This window comes from Rhinolophus sinicus, chromosome 13 (genome assembly GCF_057876585.1).
Source record: "Rhinolophus sinicus isolate RSI-liver-muscle chromosome 13, RSI-T2T, whole genome shotgun sequence".
Classification (NCBI taxonomy): Eukaryota; Metazoa; Chordata; class Mammalia; order Chiroptera; family Rhinolophidae; genus Rhinolophus; species Rhinolophus sinicus.
This window is the reverse complement of record NC_142513.1, coordinates 60,290,422-60,312,864: the sequence shown is the minus strand read 5'-3', so window position 1 is coordinate 60,312,864 and position 22,443 is coordinate 60,290,422. Positions and strand designations below refer to the sequence as shown.

The window sequence follows — 22,443 nt, the reverse complement described above, 5'->3', positions numbered from 1 at the left end:
TGACACCAGGACTTGACTGGTCACTGTGACGTCAGAGCCCACGTCCTTCCTGGGCCTCCACAGGCCCCCACACTGCCGCCCTGCCGGTGCCGTCCACCCTGCTCTCCAAGCAGGAGTGGGACACACAGCACGGCTTCCGACCCTCACACAGACCTGTGAGGGGTCCCGGCAAGCACCGGATCTCCAACATGTAACCCAGTTGCTGTTGCTCAGTGAGTCTCACATGCCCAAGTGCACGTCCCCTCCCCACCCAAAGCTAGGATTCTAGGGCAAACTGCACCCCACAACGAAACACAGTAAGTCCTCACTACTGCTGCTGATACGTTCTTGGAAACTGCAATTTTAAGCAAAACGATGTGCAATGAAACCAGTTTCACCCAAGGCTAATTGATAGAAACAAGAGTTAAGTTCCTACTGCCTAAGAAAGAGGACTAAAAACAAGTAAGATTATTTTCCAACCCACTTATTCCAGTTCAGGGTCGTAGGGGGCGCTGGGCCACCTCCCAGCAGCTCAGGCCACAGGTGAGCCCCCACCCTGGACAGGACGGCCTTGCATCGCAGAGCCACCCACCCCCACAGTCATCAGACTGGGACAGTTGAGACACCTCGTATGCACATCTTTGGGGAGAACATGGACAGCCAGTCGCCCTGCCAGGAATCCACTTTTTTCCTTGTCATCATTGCAACAGACGATGTTGAATAAAACTGTTATTTGAGGACCAGCTGTATGTTGTTAAGAATTTTCAAATCCATCACTCTTATAATTACAACAGGTAAACTGACCCCTTCTGCTCTTACACTTCAGGAAATCAACTATTGAATAGGTAGTAAAATACACCCACTTTTGCCTCTTTATTCCCTAACTCCATCAAAAGGCTCAGAGTGGAGCCCACTGGCAGGAGTTGGGGGAGAGAGAGAAATGACACAGGTTGCTGGGGGGGGGGGTCCCTTCCTGAACTGGAGGTGTACAGTGACCCGGAGATAAGGTGGGGAGCAGCGCAGGGTCTGCATGTGTCCGACGCTGTGTGACACTCTCTTCCCCTCTTGTGTTTGGCACCTACCTTCACTCGCTCGCGTGCCACTAGCTCTGATGTCTAGTGAGCTTTTTCTCTTGTCTCTCTGTTTGCCAGACTGATTATCTGTGGAAGGAAATTATAAATCACCTCGTCAAAGGGATTTTTATTTTTAGCATCATATTAGGAAAATTACTAATCTAAAAATGTTTTAAGCAAAACTTAATTACAACACCATGTAAGATAACACAAAAATCAGCCTAGCACAGAGATGTGAACGCTGAGGTTTTAAGGAGACTTTCTCAATGTCCCACCTGCTACCATCACAAACAAGTGCTTTACAGTTTCCAGGTGGTGATACAATTCAAGGAAAAACTAGCAGAAATGAACTCAGGAGAGTTACTCCTATTACAACCTACATAATTGTATAAACAGTAGGAAAATTTTCATCCGTATCCACACTTGCCCCAAAGGAAAAAAATACATATTTTATGTATTCTTTCTACAACACATGATCTAAAATGCCCCAGGGAAGAACGTGCCTCTTTTTGAGGGTAGTAGAGGGAATATATACTGGATTGGGGTATGTGTGAAAGCACAGCGTCTCTTTCTCCCCGTCTGACCCCACTTTCTGTGAACGGCACCACTGCTCTCCTCAGACCCTGACCCCACGCCAATCGATGACGAGGCAGAGTTGACCTTCCTGCCCCCTCTGCCATGTGAGGCGCTGAGCCTCTCCAACCTGTCCCCATTTCACAGACGAGGAAACTGGAAGCTGCGTGCTGGTGAGTGAACGCAGCCGGAGCTCTGCCTCTGGTCTTTCTTCCCACCTGCAGGGTGCGTCTTCCCCGCCCTGCTCCGGCTTCCTCACCTGAAGCCCTAACAAGCAGGGCCCGGATGCAGGCCTTTGGCAGCCCCACTCTCAAGACACTTCATTTGCTATTTGCTACACTGTCTTCTACACAGGCACTGACTGGACTGGTCAGTCACCGCGGCCTCCATGTTGCGACATCTGAAGGACACAATTCAGTTCTCACCTGACGTGACTAGACTGTGGAACCAGATGCAAGTGACCACTCTGGAAACTCCCAGTTTGCACAAGTCCACGCTCCCCCGGTTTTCCTTCCTGACTCCCTCTTCCTCTGTCCTTAGTCCTTCTCTTCTGGGACAATCCCTCTGGGAGAGCCCATCCTTCCTACAGCTTTCAAATAATTCCTGTGTCGCTGTCTTATCCAGAGCTCTAGATTTGTATCTTAACTGGCCACTGGTCACTTCTGTTTGGACACCCCCCAGACACTTCAAATGAAGTCATCTTCTCCCAGATCCACTCTTGCTCCAAGGGCACTGAGCAGCATCCACATTTTTGCTGAATCTGGAGACAAGTCGTCAATGACTCCTTCCCTCCAGCCCCTCCCTCAACTGGTGGCGGCATCTACAGAATCAGTCTCCTCAACACCTCTTTAATCTGCCCCCGCGCACTCGTCATGCTCATCCAGATTATAACGACACGCTCCCTTCATTAGTCCCACTGCCCTTGACCTTGCCCCTCCAGAACTGTGATCTCTGGACCCCCTTCTTCGCCAGTATGGACTATTTCTCATGTGCGGGTTCCCCTCCCAGCCTCTGCTTCGGCACAGACCGCTTACGCCCACTTGGGAGTGTCCCTCCCCCAGGCCACCTGCTTCACCTCTTTGAAAATGCAGCTAAGATATGGCCCAGGTATCATAACCCTCGGGACTTCTTCCCCGGATGGCCTCCCGACCCCACCAACACTGCTGGTCACTGCTGGCTTCGTTGTCTGTCTCCCTCAGCAGCTGGGAGCAGAAAAGTCCTTGTCTGCACTAGGTGACCGGCACTGCCTGGTGTGGATCAGACGCTCAACTGACGCGTCTGCTTCTGCAAACACCTGGAAGCGCTGGTGCACAGACAGAAGCACCACGACCGCTAACTGCTCTGGGTCCCGGGCTCCCTCGCGCCAAACCCTCCAGCACCGCAGACACAGAGGGACGTGCTGGCAGGCAGGGGCAGGGACGGGCTGGTCCTGACCACGTGGGCTGTGCCAGCACAGTTGCCTCCCACCGCGTGTCAGGATCGGCCTTGACACCTCCTCCTGCCTCTGACAAGGACACTGTGCTCCAAGTGCTCATGCCTTCAGTCGCACGTCCCCTCCGCCACACACACCCTGTGTGTCTCCTGCCTCAGCTTCGTGGAGACTAAGGTCCATCAGCTTCCTGACGAGACGGCACTGGGGTCCCCGTCGTTCCTTCATTCTCCCTTTAGCCACTCAGCACACATTTACTGGCACCTACTATGTGTCAGTCCCTCAGCCGGACATTAGGGATGTGGAGCTGAGTAAGGGATGGTCTGGAGGGAACTCAGTCGTGTACAGCAGCAGTTTTGGGGAGCAGGAGCCCTGAGGAGGAAGTGGCAGATTCTCCTCTGGGACGGGGGCGCAGAGGAGACAAGCCAAGAGGAAAAGAAAATGCCTTTGCAGGTGGAGCCATGTGGCTGGAGAAGCAGCAGCTTGTGGGCCGAGGACGGGCCTGTGGCAAGAGTACAGGGAGACGCAGAGGCCTCATTTCTGCTGCACACTTTAAAGTGCCTTTATCTCTCGTAAGCACTAGGTCTCCCCCGCCGCCAACACGCACACACCCCGTCCCTACAGCACTTCTCCCTGGGGACGTGAGGGGATGAAGGCCCAAGTGTGAGGTTGACAGCCCCGGACAGAGCCGAGGACAGGCCTCCTACCTATGGGTGCAGAGAGTACGAAATGACATCTGGCCTGTCCCTGCAGAGACACCAAACAGGCCTCCACAGACCGGGGCTGGGGCACAGCACCACCTGCCATTTCCCGTCTCCGCTCTCGGTTTACAATGCAATCTCCACACTGCCCAGTTTCAGGACAGAGACATGAGCAACACGTCCTTGGGAGCCCTGGAGAAGCTGTGAGTGGTCACCACGCGGCACCCTCCCCCGCAGCAGCCGCCCCCGTTCCTGCAGGAACGCAGGGGTCTGGCAGGATGGGCTTTCTGGGTCTGAGGAAGCTGAGGAGCAGGTATCTTACGGGACTTAAGTGCCTCTGCTGGGAACACAGCAGACTTCCCGAGACCTTTCTCAGACACTCAACACTTCCAGCACCTGTGAACTGCTTGTTCTGCATGCGGACCACCCTCTCCTGGGGGGCTCACCGACCTCCAAACTGCCGAGTCCACAGCCGCTGTCAGCCCTCGTCCTGCCCGGGCGCTGCAGCCTCAGACGGGACTACTTCCTCCTCCTCCTCCTCCTCCTCAGAAAGCTCACTTCCTCCAGACGCAGGGGAGCACTCAACGCCCTCTCTGTGGTCCGTGAGGCCTGTGCCAACAGCCTGAGCCCTGGCAGCACAGGAGACTACCTGCAAGAGCACGGAAGCCCCGTCCACGCCTCCAGACCTGAGACTTGTCACGTTGCTGGCACGGCCTTTCTGCCCAGCAACTCATGCCCTGCCCTACTCATGTCCCCACTGCAGAGACAGAATGCAGGCGTCTCACAAGCAGACACGTCCCCACTGCCTGGCACCTGGTGGCCGTGCACGGAGCTCTGGCTCACACTAATGCCACGCCACGCCTCCCCCCCCCTCCCCCCCCACCCTTAAATGCGTGTCGCTGGTTCCATCCTTCGCGCTGTCTTCCTGAGCTGGCCCCAGCCCAAGGCTTGGGGCACCTCCATAGGCCACCAGACACCCACTGGAATGTCCCAGGCACCGTAGATGTACTAAGTTCAAATCTAAACCCATCCTCTCTCTGGACAAACGTGCTGTTTCTCCTGCACTGTTTTCAATAGTCATCCAGGGGCCATGCCAGAAATCCTGGTGACATTCTCAGCCTTCGCTCTGTAGCCTCCTCCCAAGCTGGTCGCATGTCCTGCTACTGGTTATACCTCCTCTCTCTTGAGTGCGGTCTCTTGTGGTCTCTTTTCTCCGTGCCAGCACCATGACAGGCTTCGTAAGAAGTGCCCCTGCCACTCACCGATGACAGGGCCTCCCGGGAGGACGTGCACACTGGCCTGACCCAGGCCCGCCTGCCTCGATGATGCTTGTCCTGTCCTCTGACTGACCAGCTCACCCGTCACATGGCTGGGCAGCAGCCCCAGCTTTCCCTGCGGTGGCAAGTACTGCAGTGTGTTCCCAGGACCCCTACCTGCCATCACACAGTGCCCCCCACATTCACCTGTGTGTGCCTGACGCCAGGCTCGGGGCCCAGTGCCAACCAGCTAAAGGTGTACAGACTGAGTGTCTTTGGTGAGACACAGTATCTTGTGAAAACTGCCCTGGGCCAGGAAACGGGGGACGTGTACTGGGAATTCGTTCCTTTTTAGGACACCCAGAATCTGAGCCCCTTTTCCTGTGAGACTTCCTTTCTCCCTTCCCCAGGGAGTGGTCCACCCAAGAGCCAGGCGCCAGGGAGCCAAGGAGCCACACTGCCCGTGGTGCTGGCTGCAGCCCGCTGAGCCAGAGCCTCGGCGCAGCCACTGGTACCGGGGTGGCCCCACCGCCCAGCGCCTGAGGGACAGTGGCCCAGCTGCCCTTAGTTCCTGAGCTTTTTCTCAGACTGGTTCTTAGCTTTCTTGTCCAATCTGGGAGCCATCCCATTTCCTCTAATGAACTCCTTTTCTGCTTAACACGTTGCGTACGGCGGGGTTTAAATCCGTCGTGAAGATTCTCGTGATCCGTACGCAACGTGTTAAGAACCGACCAAGGACCCGGCTGGGCCAATGCCCGCCCAGAGCAACACAATCAGCTGAGTGTTCTGGACACAGAGCTGGTTACGCTGCCGAGGGGGCAGGAGACGATGCCAGGGCTCATCGCGTTAGGTGGGCATGGGGTCTAGAAGAGGACAGAATGGCCCAGCACGAGTGCAGTCTGGAGGACCCCTCCCCAGCTGAACTTCTGTGACCATGTCACTGATCTGCCCTCCAGTCCCAGCTGTCATTCCTGGTGGCCCTGCCTTCAGGCCCTGCAGGTTGGCTTCTGGCCTCAGCGCTCTCCTGAACCTGCCCTTCTCCAGGTGGTGAGTGAGCTGCTTGGGTGCAAAAGTCAAGGTCTCCCTCCATCTCTGGATCTGCACACCCCTCCCTCTAGGTTCCTGGGACCTCTGACCCTAATGCAGGTGGTCTCCCGGCACCTGCCTTCCCGGCTCCTTTTTCTAGCGTCTGTTCCTGGGTCACCTCAGGGTCTCCCCTCCCCTTTAACACCTCTGTCTCAATCTCATTAGTTCTGTATCTGAGCTACTTGGTGATGCTTTGCTGGCCAGCAAAACGTACACGTCCCGTCCTGCTCCCTGCAGCGCTAGGGCCCAGCCGGTATGCGAGTGAACACACACCCAGGCCCTTCCATCCGTGTCCCCCAGCCGGGCCGCCACACCTGTCCAGGCTCCACACCACCCTCCGACCGCTCTTCCTTGCTTTCCTCTCGCTGGCCCCACACCATCATTGCACTGGGCCCGTCTTCCTCCAGTCGTCACCTTCTGATGCCCTGGGTGCCATTTCCTCTCCTCCAGACCATGGTGATGTTGGCATCCCTGTGCCCAGTCCCTCCTTCCACGCAGTGTGTCACACGTGAGCTTCTTAGAGCTCAGACGTCATGCAATTCCCTACTCCCACTGTCTACAGACGAAAATCCCCGTTTCCTGCCCAGCGTGGAGGGATCCTTCCGGATCCCAACTCCTCTTCCCGCACTGACCCTTCAGACCAGTCAGAGTTAATCCTTACTCTTTCTAGAACACACTGTACTGCCCTCTCCTGTGCCCGTTCTTACTTCTACCCTCCTCTTATGCACGTGCACGTGGCCCTGTCGGGCAGTCTCCCCTCTTCCTCTGGCCGCGGCACCACTGGTCCTTCCTCAGCCCCCACTGATCTCTTCACTTGCTGTGTGTTCCTTGGTATCAACCTGTCTCTTCACATAAAGCCCTGATCACCCTTGGGGCGCCCACGAGAACTGCCCCAGCACGTGCTCGGGGCTTCTGGAGCCAGCCACTTGGATCAGGTGCCAGCTCTGCCACTTCCTAGATGGATACCCGCAGGCAGGTCAGTCAGCCTTCCGGTTTCCTTATCTATAAAGAAGGAGCTTCGGCTATAAAACGCCTACCTACCCACTGGGATACCGCAGGCCTTCAATTAAACACAGCACAGTGGCTTGTACACAGTAAACACGTGGCACCATTTCTAGAGTGAATGAATGAACTGTCTGGGGCTGCGGAAAGCATGTCCCCCACGACTGAAGGGATGGAAGACAGGCCAGCTGGGCCCTGGGGCCCTGCCCAGGCACAGCTGGATGCCCGCTGTGGGGGTGTGGCACCCCAGTCTGCCGGTGCGCTGTGGTCTGTGTCTGGAGGGGACCTGCCCCACCCAGCGCAGCCCGGCCCCACTCAGTGAGGCCGTGGTACATGCAGGAAGCAAACAGACTGGTCCAGGCGGGAAACCACGTGCATTAACAGATGCGGGAGGAGCGGCGGCCAGGGCACAAAGCAGAGGAGGAGACAGATACGGGGCGAGGCAAGTCTGACGGGTCCAGACGCTCCCTGCAGGCAGGTGGGGACCGACTGCTGTCAGGAGATGAAGATGTCCCCCTGCTAAAGTACTGCATCGGACCCCCAACACCACTGCCTCTTACTGCACAGGCCAGGCCACCAAACCACACTTCACTCAACGCGTCTTCACGTGAAGTTCGTGCATTTGAGGTGACCAGTTCTCTCCCCACAAGCGGAGACCCACCCCAGGACACCTGCCAGAATGCCACCAAGTGCTCAGGTCCTTGGATGCACAAAGCAGCCTGGGGAGCTAGGGAGAGAAGGGTCACCACGGTGCCTGGAAATACAGTCCCACCAATGTACCGGGCAAGCTGGCCAGAGCAAGGGTCTGATTTCACGTTATTTTTGTCAAAGGCTCAATGAACCCTAAGAATGAATATGGGGCACCATACCTGTGTGAGTGTCAGACTGAACACATTCAGTTATTTTCTCAGCCTAAAAATGAATTTCAAAAGCCGTTAGTTCTGATTGCCTAGGGAAGCGAGAGTGGAATCTTGCTGGGGTGCAGCTGGGGTCCCCAGGGTTCTCCTTACATACCTTATTGCTGCCACTGCACACTCTGATAATGGACACATAGTGTCTAATTTTTCTGCAAGTAGAAAACAATGCATTATTTCTCTCCCAGCTCTCTACTCGGACGGACGGACGGATACGTAGCTACTTTTTCATTATGAAAAGAGCATCTCTTTTTAAAAATGCGCCAAGTGCTCTGAAAACACTGCTACGGTTCGTGGTTCGTGGCCAAGGCCACCAGTAAACAAGCGTCTATGAACACCCTGTGGTATTTCTGTGGAAGAGACGTTGACTCTTCAAAATAAAAACAACAAAATCCTAAGTCATCGCAGCATACAATAACAAAGACCTATGTTTAAAAGAATGTACTCCATGTTAACCGCCCAGAAGCCTGCGATGCCTTAACGTGTTTCATTTTCCCAGCCCTGCTACTCATGCTCCGCTTCACGTTCCTCTGAGCCATCTGCTCAGTCCTTCACGGAAACAGCCGAGGCCACGCTGGGGCCCTTGGTTAGCGGTTAGCATAGCAGGGAGCCTAAGACAAAGCACCAGGGCTTATCTCAGAAGCTGCTGACTCTCCTCACTTATTGTCCTCGAGTGTTTTTTTCCTTCAGTTTTTCCCCTTGATAATCAAATCCCTATATACTTATCACACAAAAATTTGGAAAGGACATAAAAAGGCAAAGAATCAGAACAGAGAGCCCACACAGACCCGGCTCCCTGAGGCAACCGCCAACTGGTGCCCAAGCACGTGAGCTGTGCCGTCACACAGAGGTCCCGGCCGGCTCTGCCAAGCGCCGGCACCCGGCCCCGGGGCCAGAAACCTCGCGTCTAAGCCTGTTTCCTCATCTGGGAAATGGAGATGGTCGCAGTGCCGCCAGCACAGGGCTGTGGTTAGGATGAAATGAAGTGACGTGCCCCGGCGCTGAGAGCCTGCCCAGGGAGGGAAGTCTCAGTGCCCAGCAGCAGCTCTCAGAACCGCCATCGCCACACCTCCTCCTATCCAGTTTTCCTTCTTCCACTTCGGTGATTGAGATCTTACACTAGATAGGATTTTACCTTTTCATTTTCACACTTCTCATAAGCATTTTTCCTGGTAAATGACTTTTCCATGGTCATTTCTAATGCTTGCACATTTTACTGTTGGGTGCTCTACGATTCATATTCGTAATTTCTGACTGTTCCTATTATTTAAGATAGAGTCTGAAACAAATCACAGGAGATTTTTAAGCTCCCGATGTACACTGCTTTCCAATCTGCAGTCACACCTGTTTTATATGAGTTTCCACAGAGGGTAGTAGTATTTAGCATATCCTTACCTAACTTGATAGGTCTATGCAGCAATAACACATAGGCTGTCAAATCAAACAGAAATCTTTTAAATGTAGGGAATTCACCAGTCAGCGTGCTTAGCACACAGCTTAATAAAGTGACATTCTGATTTACTACATCAATCCCCTGGGTGTCTGTGCAGCTTAAGCAAGAGCATCCAGAGTCTGGTGGCTCTGGGTCACCAGATGGAGGGTCAGTCTGCAGCCATGGGAGGCCACCGTGGAAGGCCATTCTTGGGTGACACCTGACCTGTTACAAGTCTTTCAAATTTCTGCATGCAGTTCTTAAGTATTCAAAGCACATTTTACAACAAGCTAAACATGGTACATGGACTGGAAAACTTGTTTTTTCCACTTACCCTCCCTGTCCAACGACAGGTATTATCTTCACATTTTGTTGTACATTATCTCCGTTTTGGGCATAGTAAATTCCTTGCCACTCCTATAAATAGAACATAAGCATCATTATACTTTGTGTTCAAACATAAACCCAAGAATATTTCTACTCCAGATTCTGATTCATTTACCGTTGCTAAGGCAGTTAGGATAACAGCGAGCCCAGCCCCAAACACAGCTGTGAGCAAGCTGACAATTCTGCCTCAGCCTCCCAAGCCCGTCTCCTCCTGGGCTGCTGACAAAAGCCAGGTCAACACAGTCTAAGTGGGCATATGCTTTCTGTGGCCCACAAGTGAAGAGCATTCGCTCAGCGCAGCACACAGGCTCCTCCTACCAGGGGCAGGGGGCGGGGGGCAGGGGGCAGGGACGTGGCCGCTGGCCCTCATTAGGGAGAAGGAGAACTGGGACCAGGCAGAGAAGGGAATATTCTGTGGCCACTAGCAAGGTGTGGGCCACTGCCACCCTCTGGGAGGGGTTTCAGTCCCTCCGCAGGTGGGGTGGGGGTGATGAGGTAACCGCCAGGGCTGGGCTCAGGTACAACAAAGAGGTGAGACCTCATGAGCCAGGGCTGCAGTCGCAGTAGTCGTGCTCTCAGGGCAGACAGGATTAGGGACTCTCAGAACAGAGGTTCATGTGTGGGACCCGATTGCAGTGAGAGAACGGGCTGCAGGGGTGGCAGGAGGAGACCGGGAAGGAGCTAGTGTGTCACCACCTACAGGGTTCTGAATTCCTCCCAGAGTCACCAAGGGCCCGTAAGCTGTACCATCCCCTAAAACCCCCTGTAGGACACGGAACCCCCAGGGTGTTCCAGAACCTCCTTGACCTTCCAGGGTCCCTGAGGACCTAGAGCTGACCCAGGCAGAACATCCCCCGTGGCAGCCTTGGTGTCTTAGCTCTAGTCTCCTGTCCAGGCCCCTGTCCAAGGTCAATCCTGCAGTCTTCTCTGCTGGGGCCGGGGCAACCTGCATGCAAAGGCCAAGGATAAAATCTCATCGTCAGACTCCGGGAAAAGTGGGTCTAGGAGAAACCAAGACTCTGACAGAGCAAAGGATGGTTCCCGATGTTCCCTGTTGCAATTCTGAAAACAACGGGAACCAGAGAAGGACTGAGGGAAAAACTGGCTGGAGAGCGCAGCTCGGCGCTGACTTGCCCTGGAGCAGAAGTGAGGTGCGAGCTTCACTCAGTTCTGAGGGGAGACAGCCTGTGCTGGAAACAGGCCAGGAGGAAGCAGGGATGCTGGGGCAGGAGGTCACCCTGTCCTCCAGGACACATATCGACCTCTGGGGGCGGCAGCAGACAGGTCTGCATCCCTTCTGAAGCTCACCATCAAGGGAAGTATAGGGAGCCGACTGTGGTGATGGCTGCAAAACTCTGTGAACGTACCAACCACTGAACTGTATATTTTAAATGGGTCAACTGTGAGGTATGTGACTTCGCTCAAGAGCTGTTAGATTTAAAAAAAACACACACACACAAAAAACGGAGAAATATGGGAGACCAATTCAATCAATCAGCACTTTAAGAAATATGTTCAGGATTTTCTGCTCCAGTCCTCTCTGAATGGCTGCCAGAACCCAAACAAACGTGTAAGAGGCCATGTCAGCCAAAGCTGAACAGTCCAGCTAACAGAGCAGGACAACTTAGCAACGACTTTACTTGGAGAGCAGAGTTACCTGTAAGTTTTCCAGTCGCCAATGGAAATAAAGAATATTTACTTGCCATATATCATATTTCTTATCAAAAATAAAAATACTGACCTATCATAAATATGTGGGTTTTAAGTTCTTGAGAATAACAAAGTGCTGCCTTCGAACACCGTTAGGAAGATTCCGTCTGGTGATGCACAAAAGCGCTAAGCAAAGTCCTGACACGTGGCGAAAGTTTGATAAATGGCCTGTTCCCGACGCGTGGTTTCGCACGGGCCTCTCTCCAAGCCGAGCTCCCCTGAGAACTGTACTACGGCCCGCGCCTCCCTCCTGCTCCAGGCGAGCCAGGCACCACGCTGGGCTTCTCTGACTATGGAGACGCTCCCTCCTCTGTGCCCATCGTCACCCGCCGTCCGATCCCCAGGGCCATTGCCTGCGCGTGGCAGACAGTGCAGGAGCACTTGGGGCTGCTGGTTACTGAGTGGAGGAGGTAGGCTGAGGTGAGGCCACAGCATCCCAGTGGCCTGGATAAGGGATTTAAGCTCCAGACTGAGGGTGTGACGTGGTCAAAACAATGTGTCGGGCAGACAGATCGCTCAGTGGTGTCGGGTGGACTCGCTGGAGGTGGAAGGTCACGGGACAGGGAGACCTGACTGCGTTCAGCTGCCACAACCCCAGGGTCAGGGCCAGGCCATGGCCAGTCAAAGGCAGGGGCCTAGGAGACACCAAGGCCTGGTGATGGATTGTGGGAGGCAGAGCCATCCCAAGAATGGAAGCCCAGGCACCTGGAGAAGGTGCACGAACAGAGACAGCAGACGCTGCAGCGGACGGTCTTCTGTGAATGGGGATGAGGCAACAGCTTTGTCAGGCAAGGGAAAGCTGATTTCCACAGGACGGCGGCACGTTGAAGCAGACCTTGGAAAAGAGGCTGGGGCTAAAACGGGAGGTGGGGACATCTATGCGGAGCAGGAAGATGCCTCAGTAACACAGGAGCCATCTGAGGAACACGGCTGGGGACAAAGAGCTCTGATGAACTGGGAGGACATACATACAAGAAGCGTCAGAGAAGAGGGGAGTTGCTGGGGAAGGAAAGCAGAAGAGTCACGGGGGCTCGGGAGGTAAAAGCTGTGAAAAGCTCAAGAGCTCTGCAGCCATGTGTCACTGTCACAGGCAGGTGTCGGAGGGGCCAACACTGATTCAGTGCTTTCTGAGGGAAAAATTCAAAATTTCTAAAAGAGCAATGTCATAAGGCCCAAGTACCTGAGAAGATGAGAGACGGTTCTAGAGCCCGACAGGGAAGTCTTGGGGCAGCAGGAAAGGGAGGAGGGTCAAGAAGCAGGCATGGAGGGGTGCGAGGAAGCACAAGTGGGGGCCGAAAACCAAGGCAGCAATAGTGTCGATTTTACCCCAAAGAGGAGCCATTGCCTGAGAACAGTGGGCAGAGGGGTTTGTGGAGAGGTGTTTGGAATGGTCTCTGCTTAAACATCAGAATTTCTCCTCTGCACCCAGAAATACCCAGCTCATTGGCAGCCCTGGAATCCGACAGCCAGAGCCCCCACCCCATCGTCTAACCGCTTCCTAAGCCTCTATCCCGGCTCCTGTCTGAACTCGCCCCACTGACCACGGTACCACCGTCGCCCAGGGTCCTTCTTCTCTGAGGGAGACTTTATTAGAAAGGCCATACCTTCCTGCACCTCAAAAAATGGACCAGCCAGGCGGCCTGTCCTGCTGCAGTGTCACCAGTGAACCCCAGGTTGCTGACAAAGGACAAATGGCTGCTCTCCCCCTTCCCCGAGAACTCTGACCACACGAATCAGCAGACTCCTGTTTGAAGAAAGTGCTATGGAGGCCAGAATGTGGGCACCGTTCACGTTCTCTGCTCACAATCAACACAGCTGGAGAGAACAGGTCTCCTGCTGCTCAAGTGTGGGCGCCGTCCACCCAGCACTGGGTGGATCCCAGGGCCCACGGCTGCTCCACTGTGTGTCCCCTCTGTCTCTGTGCCCCTCTGTCTCTGTGTGCCCTCCCCAGGGAGACGGAGATGGCTGCTCAACAGAAGTGTTGTCAAATCAAGGTGCATGAGGGCCATTGTCTCTGGCTCAAGCCAAGATGACCTCTCAACAAAACCGCCGGCTGACCCCGGGGCAGCATGGGTCCCAGACGCCAGGACTGGGAAGGCCATGGGAGAGCCACCTAAAGGTGCTGGGTCTCTCATGGTGACTGCCGTACCCCGCCTTCTGCGGACACCTCTCTCAGCCTAGGGAGGGAGGCTGAGAGCTGACGACACTTCTCTCTTTCCAGGGGACCCTCCACTCTCTCTAGTAAGAGAGCATCATCTCTGACAGAAAAGTGGAAAGTAAACTAGGGTTTGAGCAGGGCCCACCTCTGTCGTTTCCCTGACGGTGCATTGCTGGGCCCTCGCAGCTGGCCTGTTCCTTCCTTGTTCTCACTGCAGACCATCTCGTGTGAAAGGGACATGCGCCCACTCGCGGTGTTTTCAAGGGGCCCAAGCATGTGGGGATAAGCTTTGCACGGCCCTCCTGCCCCTCTGGCAGACGGCTCTTTTGTGCAAAGGGACAGCACTGGCTACAGGGGGACACGGCATTACTTCCACTGGGGCCTCCACAGTGGGCCGGAAAGCAGGCCCCCAACTTCTCAAATGTATTGAACAATTGGCTTAATAGTCCCTACCCAACGTTCAAAAACTGAATCGAGCCCAGTAGAGAAGACCAAGAGTGACTATCAAAAGCAGTAGCCTTTTCCTTCTCATCAGATTTTCAAACCTAGTAACAGGAAGTGCTGTCAGAAGCCACTGCTCAGAGAGAGAAATAACCTTTTAGACTGAGCCCACCATTCTTCTGTCTGCCCTTGAGCACTAGGACCACGTGGCTTCTCACATTACTGAGCAACGATTCCTCTTAGCTGTCTGTTTGGCCTCCTGGAGCATGAGTCCTCTAAGGTGGGACTTTCTGGCTTTTCTTTCTCTACCAGAATCCAACAGAGTGACTGGCGTACAGGAGGCTGAACGAATGAACGAGGCTCAAAGAACTGCTGGGCTCAGCCATGTTCTGAGCAAGTGTCACCTCACTGGCAATCCTTTCCCCAGAACCACGCGCCCACACCCACCATTTAGAAGGTCATTATTAGAAAGACCAACTTACTTAGCACAAAGATGACAACAATGACTTTATGTGTCAACTAAAGTTACTCTGCTTACTGGCTAATTATACTACGAACTTTCTGGGCCTCAGTTTCCTCATCTGCAAAATGGGAACAGCAAGACAAACACCACCGCACTGCTGCCGTGCTGGGCTGAGTGAGGCTGAGATTGCCTGGCATGTGTGTGCAGTGCTCAGTGACGCTAAGGCCCCTGCCTTCCCTCCTTGTTACGCGACAGTAAGAAAGGTGCCGCCCTCTTACTCACCTTGCCCATCCTGACGTACGAGTTTATAGTATCCAGCAAATCGGACTTTTTTTCATTTATAGGCACTTCTGCTAACTCCTTCCCTATTAATTCACCTGACTCATAGCCCATCGTTGTTTCAAATGCAGGATTTGCATACTGGGAGGAGACAAAAGAAAAAAACATCAAGTGAATTAAAAGAAATTTTGAAAAGAGGACACTCAAGGGTGTTCAACCTAAGCCACCAGCGTTCACCCCCAAAAGCTCGGAGCCTGGGGCTCACCACAGCAGTTCTGCAGCTGCCCTAGCACATGCCCTGAAGGACCCTCTGCCCAGTGCCACATGGCTGGCTTTCTGCTGGGTTCTGAGGCTCCTGGGGGACAGCACACACACTCCCCCACCCCAATGAAACACCAGCAGAGGAAAGAAGCCGCGTGGAGACAGAGCCGGGGCTGCCACAGAGGGCTGTGTGGATGACGATACAGTGGGAAAAGCACCAGATGGGGATCTGAAACACCCAGGCTCTCCTCCGCAAGTCCCGTAACCACTCCAAGTCTCAGTCTGAGCATCTGTTTAATGGGAAGGAGGCATTTATCTCGCCTCTCTCATGGGATGTAAATGAATAATGTGTCTGGGAAGCAGGCTATGAGCCAGGAAGTGTTTGCAAATGTGAGGCTTTACGGTCAAATTTCAAATAGGACTAGAAGACTAGAAGAAAATGTGTGGAAAAGTTGTGCATGTGTTAATAATAATAATAGTAATAAATAAATAAGGATGACAGAACACTACGTGATACTGTTTAATAGCCACTGCAGTAAGCACTTCACGCACAGTCACTCCTTCAGGTTGTTGTCAGATGAGAGCACAGTCACCTGCCCAAAGACACTCAGCCAGGAAGGGGCCAAGGCCTGTCTGACAACCAGCCTGTGCCCCCACCACTGGCCCCTGTGCCTCCCAGGGCACCAGATCCTGAATGGCGACATCACATGTCAGACACATGTCAGATTACAGTGAGGGGTGGGGGTGCTGGAAATCACAGCAGAGCTATTCTCAGGCAAGAGGAACATTTCAAAACTCAAGCCACGCTATCTTCTATCACTGACGGGAACCCACTTAGCTAATCATGGATAATTTGCTCGGTAATTACTAGGTTATTTTTGAAATGTTGAGTAGTTCCCTGCAAATTTCTATAGGTGTAAGCTATGCTTCAGAAACTGAGAAAGGTAAGAGCTCGCAGACCTTGCGGTCACAGCCTTCCCCTGCCGCAGTGGCCACCCCCACCCCTGCCCAGTAATAATCACGTTGGATGAAAGTCTCTCCTTAACAAAAATGTGAAAAATAATAAATGTAAATGTGGTATTTCTATAGAACATTTTCTAGTTCCTTAAGTAACTATCAGTACCTTTTCTTACCCATAGGGAACTATATTTTAAATTACGTATTTTATAAATTTTGTTCTGATAACCCTCTATGGAAAACCTGGTCTCTTGAACTTCAAAAAGAAAAAAAAATCATTATTGGAGGTGTTCAACCCTAAAAATGAGAATAAAACCATAAATACAGAAGGAAAAATATCCAAAATAACAAACCTGTATAATGTGGTCTTCACTTATAATTTCAATTGCTTCTTGACTTTTCTCTAATGCAGTGAATATTGAGTTACAAGCCCTTTATGGGTAGGAGAAGAAAAAAAAATAAAGGATTGATTAATGTAAATACTACAAAAGCTAATGCAGTCTCAAGGTAGTACATTAACTTATTTAAGTGTTTTTTTCTTATCTGATTATAAAGGTAACAAAACACTAATTCAAAAAAAGAAGGGAGGGAATATTAAAAAGCACAAGGAAGAAATAAACACCTCCTGCAACACCGCTACTGGGAAGGAAGACCATGCAGAATCTGCCGCCTTTCCTTCCAGTCTGAGGACCAGTGGACCAGCGTGGAGCGCACGCCAGGGATCAAATCACAGCCGGTCACTGGCTGGGAGACACCAGGCACGTGACGGCCTCCTGGAGCCTCCCTTCTCACCATCTGAAGGGTCCTCGTGAGGATTAAATGAGAAGATGCTGTCATAAGTCTACACAGAGTCTGGCAGAAAGGAGGCGATAATTTGTAGCTATTATTTTAAACTCTTCACAAAATTGGGATCGTCAGGATGACGAGCTTTGTCCCCTGCTTTCTTCACTCAGTATATCGAGAGCTTACTCCCACCATGTCCTTAGTGTTTAAAAACACTTTTTAACTGCACAGGTGACAGATTTATTGAAAAAGTTAGAAAATACAGATAAAAATAAACAAGATGCCACATCATACCACTAGGATAGTTACAACCAAAAACACAGTAACAGAGGTCGGTGTGGAACCCTCGTACACTGCCAGTGGGAATGTGAAATGGTGCAGCCCCTTTGGAAAACAGTCTGGCAGGTCCTCAAATTGTGAAACATAGTTACCATACGACCCAGCAATTTTACTCCTATGTACCCAACAGAAATGAAAATGTATGTCCACAAAATTTACAGCTCAAAAGTAGTAACAACCCAAATGTCCAAATATCCAGTATATCCATTTAATGGAATATTATGCAGACACAAAAAGAGATTAAGTCCTGATACATATGGATGAACCTCGAAAACATTATGCTAAGAATCCAGTCACAAAAGACCAAATATTGTATGATTCTATTTATATGAAATGTCCAGAATAGGCATATATCTATATCTATATATACACACACACACACATATATATATACACACACATATACACACACACACACACACGTTAGATTAGTGGTTTTCTAGGGCTGGGTGTAATGCGAATGTTCTAAAATTGTGGCAATGGTTGCTCACCTCCATGAATATCGTAAACACCACTGAACAGTACATTTGAAAGAGGTGAATTGTACAGTATGTGAAAACTATCTCAATCAATAAAGCTGTTTAAAAATAAATGAGGTCAAATCATCTGAAATCCCAACACCTAGACATATCGATTGGTGTTCTAGGCAATTTCTTAGGTAAGTATATATGTATTTATAAAGGGAGCATCACACTCTACAGTTGTATACTCTGTCTCACTGAACAATGTACATTAGTATCTTTCCATATCAACAATTACAGTTCTTTAGCATCACTTTTAGTAACTACGTAATATTCTGTTGTTAAAGTTGTACCATAATTTATTAAACAAATCCCCGATGACTGGATATTTAGGTTGTTTCCAGTTTGCCTATGACTCAGAAAATGAAAAAAAAAAAGAAAGCAACTGCCTACTTGCCCATAAAGTAGAGAAAATATTAACAAAATTAACAATAATAATGTTTTTTACATTATTCCTGGTATTACTAAACTGTCTCGCTTAACAAGACAAAAGCAACTTGGCCAATGAAAATTAGCTCTTATTTCTTGGCATATAAAAATCAAGAGATGGTATGTTCATTATGCCTCAATAAAGCTGTTCTTTAAAAGAAAAAAAAAAAAGGAAAAAGAAAGAAATGAGAAGTTCCCACCTCTGACTAGAACAAGTTTGGAAGAGATGGATCATTTATGTCTCCTGTGAAATGTTTGATCATGTCCTTTTTTATTTTTTCTACCAAGTGTTTCCATTTTTCAACAGATTCATCAAAGATCCTAACGTGTTTAGGATATTAACCTGTCTGTCCTATACGTTACAAATATATTTTTCAGTTTAGTTGTCTATATTTTTAATATTATCTAAATTTTTTAAAAACTGTCGATAAGCTTAACGTTTTTACATTGTCTAAGCTGACTCTCTTCCTTTATGGAATCTGGCTTTCATGCCATGCTGAGTTTAAAAATACTTCATCATTAAATTACATACGTTCACGTATATTTTTAGTACCTATGTGGCCCTACTTTTTAACATTAAGTCTTTCACTCACTGGAGTTTATTTGGGAGTTGCATGTGAGATTGGGCTATAAGTTAATTTTCTTTCCAAATAGTTGTTAATCGATTGTCACAATTCTATTCATTGAAAAGTCTGCCCTTTTCTGTTGATTTAAATTGACGTATTAATCATATACTAAGTTCTTAAACATACTCCTCTATTTCTAGACCTTAAATTCCAGTTTACTGATCTAGCTGTAACACACAGTTGCTTGTTATAGCTGTTTAGTGTGTTTTAATATCTGGCAGAACAGTTCTCTCTTTCTCCCAAATCTCTACCCCAGTTCCCCCCTTGCCTTCGTATTTTCCTAGCCCCCTTTGTAACGGGCACCCCCCTCTGGCTGTCAGCTGGTGCACAGAGAGCAAAGCAAGGCATGTTAATCGATGAGGACAGAGGGGTAAGCCGTGGGCAGCCCTGGGAGAGCCTCATAGGTCACATTTTAGAGTCTGGACTTTATCTCGGAGCCAGTGGGGAGGGTAGTTGCGGAATGAAACCCACGTGTAGTTATGTATTATCGTGGTGTGGAAAACGGACGAGGAGGAGTCAAGACTAGATGTGGGGAGAATGGTGGTTTCATAACCCAGGTAAGAGAAGAGCGTGGCCTAAATTAGAGGCAGCTGAGTGGGCATATGCCACAGATCTTAGGAAGAAAAACCAAAAGGACTTGGTGAGTGATCGGAGTTAGGGAGGAGTGAAGGAGACATGGGGGTTTCAATTGGGGACCTCAGGGTAGGTAACGCTTGGTTCACTAAACTCAGATATTCAGGAGGAAAAGGTCGGAGGTTACAGTTAGGAATGGAGGCAGGACAATGGTTGCAGTTTCGAAAACGTGGGTTACACCGAAAGCACTACCTTTGCTGTCTGCTGCTTGTGAGATCTTGGGTGTAAGTTAGTTAACCTCCCCCGGGGCTCAGTGTCTGCATCTTGGTTGGACAAAATCGGCTCTACCATCACCTCCTGCTCCACGATTCTACTCCACTCTGAGCAGTGGCAGCCTGATTCCCTGAGGGAGTGCGGCAGGCAGGCTGTTGGGGGCCTAGAGTGAAGAACGGAGCAGGCTCACCGCACGGCTCCTTGCTCCTCTGGAACCTTCCTGGCCTCAAGCCGTCTCTGCCACCTCCTGCTCCTTTCATGTCGTCTTGTGACGTGTACGCAGAGCTCTATGCTACTTCTCACTAATCTTTTTTTTTTATTATTATTTTTTTAATTACAGTTTATTGGGGTGACAATTGTTAGTAAAGTTACATCGATTTCAGGTGTAAAATTCTGTACTACATCATCTATAAATCCCATTGTGTGTTCACCACCCAGAGTCAGTTCTCCTTCCATCACCATATATTTGATCCCCTTTGCCCTCATCTACCACCATCACTAATCTTAGCACTCCAAGTTCTGACCCCTCGGTCTGCCTTGGGCTTATGCACACAGAATGATTTCATCCTGTCTGATCCCCGGGAAAGGAAATGTGGAGAACGGAGACCCCCAAGGAAGAAACTTAGGATGACAGGGTGACCCACTTCCTTTTTCTTTTATTGACCTCTTATAATTTTACTAATTTTTCTCCTTGTTCAACAAGGAACTAGGCTTCTGCTCATTCACTTAAAGCTGTTTATCAAGAGCCAATGATAAAATGCTTATTGTAGAGGGGAAAAAAGTCACCTACCAGAAATATGGTTCCCTCTACTGTTAACAGGGTGGGTGGGTGTGTATACTAAACGTATTTTTTCCTTAAAAAACAAAACAGATAACTCAGTATTTATACTTTGTATCCTGCTTTTTCACCTACCATTATTGTGGAGCCCCATCTTTAAATCTGAGTCTCCAGGTTCTACGAGCACTTGTTAGACGCCCAGACAGACTCTGGAAGTCCATGTGAGGAGAGGAGCCACTCCACCACCCCACGCCGTGTTAGCAGGCCTTACCCCCGAAAGGCAGCCATCCACGACCAAGTCCTCAGAGTGGTAGGGGTGCTTTCCAGAGGGCGCAGAATTACCTGAGTTTCAGCTGCGACCGCACCTCGCCATGCTCCAGCTGGAGCAGCTCGTTGTAACAGGCCATGAGGCTGGGGTTCTCCACATACCTCTGCGAATAGAAAGAGACTCTGGGGGTAAACGAATGTGCACCTTGGAATTATTGTCCATAAAAAGAATTCTTTTCAACAGGCTTGTCACTTTGGTAACTGAAATCTAGAAAATACTTTCTCTTTAACTATGCACAGGAAATGAAAGATGAAAATTTATGGGAACCAAAGTAGTGTGTTTTTACAAATGGGGCTTAAGAACGCTTTTCTTTCACTGCCTTGAGGATTTCTGGTTGTCTGCAGGTCACCAGCAGAGGCTAGAATACATAGAAAGAAGAAACTTACCCACTAAAGTCTTATTTATGTTAACTTTCAGAGCATATACACTTATGCGGGGGCAGTATGTCATCTTTAAAGTTACACAATCTCACTGTAAGAAAAATAAGCCTGCACTGCTCTTTGCACCTACTTTTCGGACGTAGCCCCACGCAGGCAACATCTTCCTACACTAACCTCTCACGGCAGCTCAGCGCAGCCGACAGAAAACCGCCCTCCAGAGCAGAGGAACAAGACGCTGTACGTTCAGCGCTATGTGCTCGTTATGTAGCTTGATACCCACCTTTGCAGTAAAAAAGTTTGGATATATATACATTCACACCCAGGGGGAACTCTGCGTGCATGGGAGGCCATTTGTTGAACTGCATAAATACACCTGTCCCCACCTGCAGCACAGGGGGAACCAGTTGAGTCCCTGCATAGCTGGGGACCCCGGTGCACCTCCAGTCCCCCAGCCCCGCCTGCGAACGGTGGCACCAGCAAGACACCGAGGGTTGGCTAAGATAGTCTAGAATTTAAATACTGAGCGATTATTAAAATTCCTCTTTTGGTGTGTCCCTTCCGTTGGAAGAGTATTATATATTCCAGTCTACATTTTCCTCTTTAGGTCTAACTTTGTCCTAGATAGATATGCATGTTCTGCGCCATGTTACAGAATTACACATGACACATGTGCATACCTGTGTGTGCACATATGTAGAGAGAGAAGGAAACACGTGCAAATGCAGGCCTTTCGCTCCCCACCTTTCCTCGCCACTTCATCCCCCCTCATCTTAAACTTCCTGTTCTAGTGCATGTGCTGTTGGTTCGCGCCCTTTCTCACTTAGTGTCCTCAGCCTGGGCTCTGAGGGAAACAGGTCTCTGAACTTGACGTGCACCCCCCAAAGGAGGCTCTGTGGCGCTGAAAGGTGCACAATAACCTGGCCGGGGGCGTGGTTCTCGGGTCCCAGTCCTTTTCTCACTGTCATCTGTGGACACTCCTACTGCTGTGTCACACAATGAGTGTGTGTGTGTGTGTGTGTGTGTGTGTGTGTGGCCCTTGCTCTTCATTCCTTCCTGCGTGTCAAACCTTCCACCTGCGTTAACCGTCTCTGCCTGAGGTACGTCCCTCAGAATGTCCGTGTGAGGCTCTGCTACTCACGAACTCTCTCAGTTTCCCGATTTCTGAACGATATTTAAGCTACAGATAATATTCCAGGTTGCAGCTATTTTATCCCATTGAAAATATTACTCCACTGTTTTCTATTCCATCTAATCGCTGATGAGAGGCTGTTAGCCTGGCATTCTTTTAAGGTCATCTTTCTTTGGCTGATTT

General features: G+C 50.5%; 1 protein-coding gene across 4 annotated transcripts in view; it reads right to left on the bottom strand.

Annotated features, from left to right (window-relative positions):
• Nucleotides 1-22,443, bottom strand: part of PDE8A (phosphodiesterase 8A) — a 108,502-nt gene that overhangs the window by 11,862 nt on the left and 74,197 nt on the right. For all 4 annotated transcript variants that reach the window (XM_019743466.3, XM_019743465.3, XM_019743463.3 and 1 more), the window contains 7 exons: nt 20,766-20,854; nt 16,455-16,533; nt 14,887-15,024; nt 9,780-9,862; nt 8,114-8,165; nt 7,969-8,011; nt 1,062-1,139 (listed from right to left, as the gene is read on the bottom strand). In XM_019743466.3, the coding sequence (XP_019599025.2) occupies nt 1,062-1,139; nt 7,969-8,011; nt 8,114-8,165; nt 9,780-9,862; nt 14,887-15,024; nt 16,455-16,533; nt 20,766-20,854 (562 nt within the window). The remainder of the gene's footprint in view (nt 1-1,061; nt 1,140-7,968; nt 8,012-8,113; nt 8,166-9,779; nt 9,863-14,886; nt 15,025-16,454; nt 16,534-20,765; nt 20,855-22,443) is intronic.